Below are 6,026 nucleotides of genomic sequence, written 5' to 3'. Positions count from 1 at the left end.
AAGAATTAAATTCGCAAAAGGTAAAATAATGAAAGAAGTAAAAGTTATTGTAAACACGGATAAAAATAATTGTTATTTTGAAATACTAAATTATGATATTATTGATATTTTGACCTCATGTATATTTAATCGTAGTTTCAGAAATGGGTGGATCATATTGTTCACATAGTGATATATCTAACAGAGACGGTACATCCAAAGTGAACTTTTCAATTTTCGGGGAGAGAAAAAGACAAACAATACTGGGAACTGTTTGTTTTGACGGTTCATCATTTCACTGTCTTTCATTGTTTTTATCATGTTTGTGGAAAAAGATAATATAATTGAATTGAATTACAAAAGACTGAATTTGTTTGAAGTATGCGATGAAATCGTTCAAAATTAAAGTTTTGTATCCACTACAAATGTCAGATGTTGACATCTTTGTTGCCAAACAGTATGAGTTCAACAGACTGTATATTTTGGTTAAGATCATTAAGAATTATTATATAATAATATAATTCGAGTCATTACAGTTGTAAATTGGATTTTTTTAAAAAAAATATTTTATATGAAAAAATTGTTAATTTTCGTAAAATACAATGAATTTTTATATATATTATGCTCGTTAATTTTTTAAATATATAAACTGTAATTTTACAATAGTTAATAGTTTCTAACAAGGGTAACGAATTTAAATGGGTTCAGCGAACATAAAAAAACACAAGACTTTATGTGCTTGATATTCGTTGTCATGACAAGGAGCCGAGAAAGTGACCAATGTATAAAATTGGTGACATAACCACACTCAAATGATGTCAACAATCTTCTATAAAATGGTATCTTATACATGCTTGAAACACGCAAATTAAGTCTTGCTACCCAATTTACATTTCCAACTATATTGTCTTTGTAGCATACTCTCGCCTTTAAAGTTATTTTAATCAAATGCAGCCTTTTGCGATGGTTATCTGAAAACGTGTATGTTCAGAAAAATAATATTGATCTTGAAATTTATTGGTTTTTGTTTTAATTTATTATCCAGTTTTTTTAATAAACAAAAAAATTTCAATAAACAAAAACATAAAAATATTTTGTTGCATGGCGGTTTTAAATTTATTTTGAATTCATTTCGAATAAAAAAGAAAATGTATCGAAAAAATCGAAGGAAACAACGTTTGGAAAAAGGACAACGTTGTTTGAATGACTCTATGAATTTTACTAAAACTACTTTATTTTTGGCATAAAAACAAAAAAATATACCCCTTTACATTTTAAAATGAATTTTTGGGACAAGTTCCAAATTTTTCCCTGTTCCGTGATAGACCCCAATTAAAATATCCATCACTCAATGAAAATTATTTGAAAAAAAGAATTTCTTGTGGAATTATTAAAATCTACCTATAGACTCTAAGTAAGACTCCAAGTTAAAGTCTAATTTTTAAAGACTCGAGGCATCTAGTCGAAATTAAACTATAAAAAATAATAAAAATATTGTATTTATTAATTACTTGACTCTTGTATTTTAACTAGATTTTAATTTAAAAAAAATTAAAAAACAATGTAATAATTATTTATCCTTGTCTTTTTGTGTTTTACTTGAATTGAATTGTTCTTGGTCTTCAAAAGTAATTGCACTCACCCGATCAACTTCAAGTTGTTTGTTGTTCAGATCTTCACCGGCCTTTCTGACCTGATCTCCCAACTCGGCAATTCTCAATCTCTGACTTATTGTCAAGTCTTCTTCAAATCGGATTGTGTCTTACCAATCTGGGTGTTGAATGTGGATTCTTTCTGTTCAAATTCTACAAGCTTTCTCTCAGCCTCTTCAACCTTTCTGGTTTACTGTTTAGCTTGTTTCTTAGCTTTAGCAGCTGCGTCTTGTGCTTCTTCCTTTTCTGTTTCGCTTTCAATTTAGCAATAGAAGCTCCAGTAGCACCAGCGTCTGCCAATTTAGCTTCTGAATCGGTGACTTTGGCTCTGAGTTTTTGAGTTTCTTTGTCAGCCTCTTGTTTCATTGCTCTCTCCTTCTCAAGTTCCTTCTGTAAATCAGCCTTTTGAGCAGTCAACGAGTTAATCGACTTCTCGGCCTGTTCTTTATATTCACCAAATTCGTTTTCGTTCTCCATCACTTCTCTAAGCTTCTCGGCGAATTACTTTTTCTGTGCTTTAGCCTGTTGAGCAGTGGTTCTTTCAAGATCAAGTTGTTCATTCAATTCAGTCAATTCCTTCTCATAAGTGTTCTTCGACTGTTTATAAGTCTTAGCAGCTTGTTTAAGTGTTGCCTCAATTCAGTCTTCATCTCAGACATATCGTCTTCAAGTTTGTCGCATTCGTCTTGTTTCTCGTTGAGTTCTGTCTTTGTTCTATCATTTTTTTTCAGTAGCGGCCTTGTAATCTTTCATAGTCTTGACCTTCTCTTGTTCAGCCATCTGGACGTTCTTCTCAAATGTTTCAGCTCTGACTGTGATTTCAGCGATATCCTTCTCGTACTTTCCTTTAATCAATTAAGTCTTAGTGTGGTCTTTCTTTTCTTGGTCAAGTTCAGTTCTGACACTCATCAGTTCGTCTTGGTATTTCTATTTCATCGCTTCATTGCCATCTTTGTCATCATTTGCAGTGTCAAATTGCTTCTGTGCCTTGTCAACTTCGGCATTCAAGTCGTTGATCATCTTGTCCATTTCCTCCAAATCCTTCTCATTATTCTTCTTCCAATCAGAGAGTTGATCAACTTGGACAATCAAATCATTCGCCTTTTTAGTCGACTTTTCTTTAGTGTTATTTGCTTCATCTAAGTTGAACTAGACTTCCTGAAATTTGCTCTCAGCAGCCTTTCTCGCAGCATCTGCACTGTCAGCTTTCTGTCTTTCTTCATCGGGTTGGGCTTGAATTTCAGCAATTTGCATTCAACGTGTTCTTCTCTTCTTCTTGAGCAACAGAAGCCGGTGCGTTGACTTGGACTTTAAGTGATGAGACTTGTGCATTGAGTGCTTTGACTTAGTCTTCTTTCTTCTATCAGATTGGTCCGCGGCAGTCTTCTCGGCCTCCGCTTTGTCGTCCAAAGCCATCTTCTTTTGTGCTTCAAGTGCCTTAATATGTGATTCATAATTCTCAATCTTCGAAGCGTCTTCAATTGCTTTTTTATATCCTTCTTAGCAGCATCAAGTTGAGTGTTCTGGTCTTTCAACGCAGCAACTGCCTTTTCCAAATCAACTATTTGGTTGTCTCTCTTGATGACTTCAGTTTGGTCGATATTTGAAGTCCCAACTGGTCTATCTTTAAGGTCTTGCAATTGTTGTTCCAAATCGGCTATTTTATTCTTGTCCTTAGCTGTTCTGTCTCTCAATTCAGTCAACTCGGTGTTGTTTGCTTCTAAGTCTTTTTGTAACTTTTTGATCGAACCATTCAAATTGTTGGTCTCGTCTTCATGTCCTGAAACTAAGTTATTGAGTTGGTCATATTTGTCTTGAAGCTTCTTCTTTTCAGAAGAAAGTTGGTTTTTATCATTCGTCAAGTTCTTCATCTTTTCTTTAATTTCGTCGTTTTCTGTTTTCAAATTCTTTGCCTCCTTTTCTTTCGCAAATTTGTCTTTCTTGACAGTTTCAAGTTCTTCGTTGGCTTCAGCAACTTCTTGTTCTCTTCTTGTAATAACACCAGTAAGTTCGTCGACTTTGGCACTCAATTCCTAAATCTTCTTATTGCTCTCATTAACAGTTCCATTGATTTTCTTCTTATCAGCAGCATCAGTGTCGGCATTCTTCTTAAGATAGTTAAAGTTCTGTTGAAGTTGGTCGAGTTCGGCTTTAGTTCTTCCCAAGTCGTTCTTAGTAATTCTTAACTTCTCATTTGCGGCTTCAACTTTTTACGTTAAGAGCAGCTTTTTCTCTTTCAGCGTCTTTCAATTTGGCATCAACAACTGATTTGGCTTTAGTCAAATTGTCATTGTCAGCATTCAATTGAGTCAGTTGTTTCTCTTGAGCATCTTTCCTTTTATTTGTGTTCTCGGCATCAGCACCAAGCTTGTATTTCTTATCAGCAGTTTAGGCAAGTTGTTCGTTCAAGTTATGAATTTCAACGTCTTTTTGATTTAAATTCGATTTTCAGTCTTCTCCATAACATCTTTACAAAATTGGATTCGAGCTTTGTAGTCGGCCTTCTGTGCTTTCAACATATCAGAGTCTTTCAGACCATCTTCAATTCTCTTAACCAACTCAGCAAGTTTTCTGTTCTTATCTTCTAACTCATTTATCGGAGTTCAAAGATATAATCTTTTTATCATTTGCATTCTTTGCTGAGGTCAAAGCAGCAGTTTTCGTCTTCTCAGCTTGTAACTGTTAATTATACCCATCTCTCTCGTCTGAGACCTTCTTGTTCTGAGCAACTTGTTGGTCGAGTTTCTTCTCAGTATTTCAAGAGCAAATTGAGTCTTTTTCAAATCATTTTTAATATTGGTAAGATAATTTAAACAGCTCCGGTGTTTTTATTCTATGCGTTGACATCAGCAATGGTGTTTTGCAACTTCTTGACTTGTTTCTCCAAATCAGCAATGTTGTCTTCCTTCACGCGTAATTGTGTCTCAAGATATTTTGAATTGTCTTCTTTAGCTTCAAGTTTCTTCTTTAAGTCAGAAATTTCGCCTTCCTTATCTTCAATGTCTTTGTTCAACTCAGTGATGACACTGTCCCTCTGAGCAATAGTCGCTTTGTGCTCAGTAATTTCATCTTGAAGTCTTTGATTATCAGCTTCAAGTTACTTGTACTCAGTGGTTAACTTGCTTAAGTCTTCCTTTCCTCTCTTGATATCACCTTGGAGTTCCTCAATGTGTTCTTGGTCTTCTTGTGACTTCATATCAGCCTTGTCAAGTTTAACATTCCTTCGCACAATATCTTTTTTAAGCTTTTGACTAAAGCTTCCAAGTCGACGTTCTTGATTTTCATCTCAAAAAGTGCCTTCTCGGCGGCTTCTCTCTTTGCAATTTCTTCAGCAAGCTTCTTCTTCAAAATTTCAATTTCTTTGTCCTTGGCTGCGGTTCTTCGTTGACTCATCTCCTTTTGAGTATTGGTTGGACTTTTTGTAACAATCTGAACCAAACCCAATTTCTGAATTGGTACCAAGTGTGAATGGTGTCTTGAATGACAATAATGGCAATCGTTCATTGCGTTTCTGTTCAATAAACTTTCTTTGTGCGATGGCTTTTGCACACATATGAAGACCATCGATTAGTTCAGTGACTCTGTTCTCTCTAATTTCTTCAATTTCAGCAAGAACACCAACCTTGAAGAAAATCTTGGTCTTACCAAATCTGAATTCTTCAGTGTAACTTTTGCCATCCTTCTCACAAAATAGTTTCATGAGATTATTGACAATTGGAATGGCGTCTGAAGTCACTCCACTTGCTGTCATCAAAAACACAGAGACTGGCAAGAAGTGTCCACTTGCAGATTATTTATTGACTCCATCAGTTACTATCATCGACCCAATGTTCGGTGTCTCATTATCAAAGAAAGCTCGAACAGACTGTGGTATCAATGTTTTGGTTCATGTGGTTGATGCTTATGTCCCAGTTATAACAAATGAATACACAGATGGTCTTGCTAAAAGTCAGTCAAATTAGTCTTAGACGACTTGGTCAAGTCATTCAACGGGGTTTTGTTGCAAGAGAGAAGATGCACAATGCAGCTACCATTGATGGTATGGCCGTTTCTTCCACATTCCTTGGGATTATTCACTCAATGGCTCACAAAACAGGAGCCGCTTTCCGTCTTCCATATGGTCGATGTGTTGCAATGTTGTTGAAGTCTGAGACGACGGCTGAGGGGGTTGAAGTTCTTGCAAAGGCAAAAACTTCAACACATATTGTTTTTTGAAAAATAAAGTTTTTGAGATAATTGAAATTCAAAAAATACACTTTCACAACTCTTTATTTATGGTACATTATTATAAATAAACTATTCGTTATAGTTTTATTTTGAAATAATTTCCACCATCTCTGTGTTAAAAAAAACAGTAAAAAAAACGGGAAAAATAGGAATATTTTACTGGAAACA

At 34.8% G+C, this 6,026-nt stretch overlaps 1 protein-coding gene and 3 pseudogenes across 1 annotated transcript; 1 reads left to right on the top strand and 3 right to left on the bottom strand.

Annotated features, from left to right (window-relative positions):
- Nucleotides 1-1,784: 1,784 nt before the first annotated feature.
- EIN_145260 lies at nt 1,785-2,108 on the bottom strand (annotated as a pseudogene).
- An 833-nt stretch (nt 2,109-2,941) lies between these two features.
- EIN_145250 lies at nt 2,942-4,150 on the bottom strand (annotated as a pseudogene).
- Nucleotides 4,151-4,464: 314 nt separating this feature from the next.
- EIN_145240 lies at nt 4,465-5,024 on the bottom strand (annotated as a pseudogene).
- A 326-nt stretch (nt 5,025-5,350) lies between these two features.
- Nucleotides 5,351-5,837, top strand: EIN_145230 (hypothetical protein; the record flags this gene model as incomplete). Its single annotated transcript, XM_004254305.1, is given in 2 exon segments — nt 5,351-5,583; nt 5,600-5,837. Coding segments are annotated over 2 exon segments (471 nt in total), but the record flags the coding sequence as incomplete, so codon positions are not given.
- Between the last annotated feature and the right edge of the window lie 189 nt (nt 5,838-6,026).

Source organism: Entamoeba invadens (genome assembly GCF_000330505.1).
Source record: "Entamoeba invadens IP1 unplaced genomic scaffold scaff_1105074725361, whole genome shotgun sequence".
Taxonomy (NCBI): domain Eukaryota; phylum Evosea; order Mastigamoebida; family Endamoebidae; genus Entamoeba; species Entamoeba invadens.
Note: the sequence above shows the minus strand (reverse complement) of the source record. Positions and strands in the feature narration are given on the sequence as shown.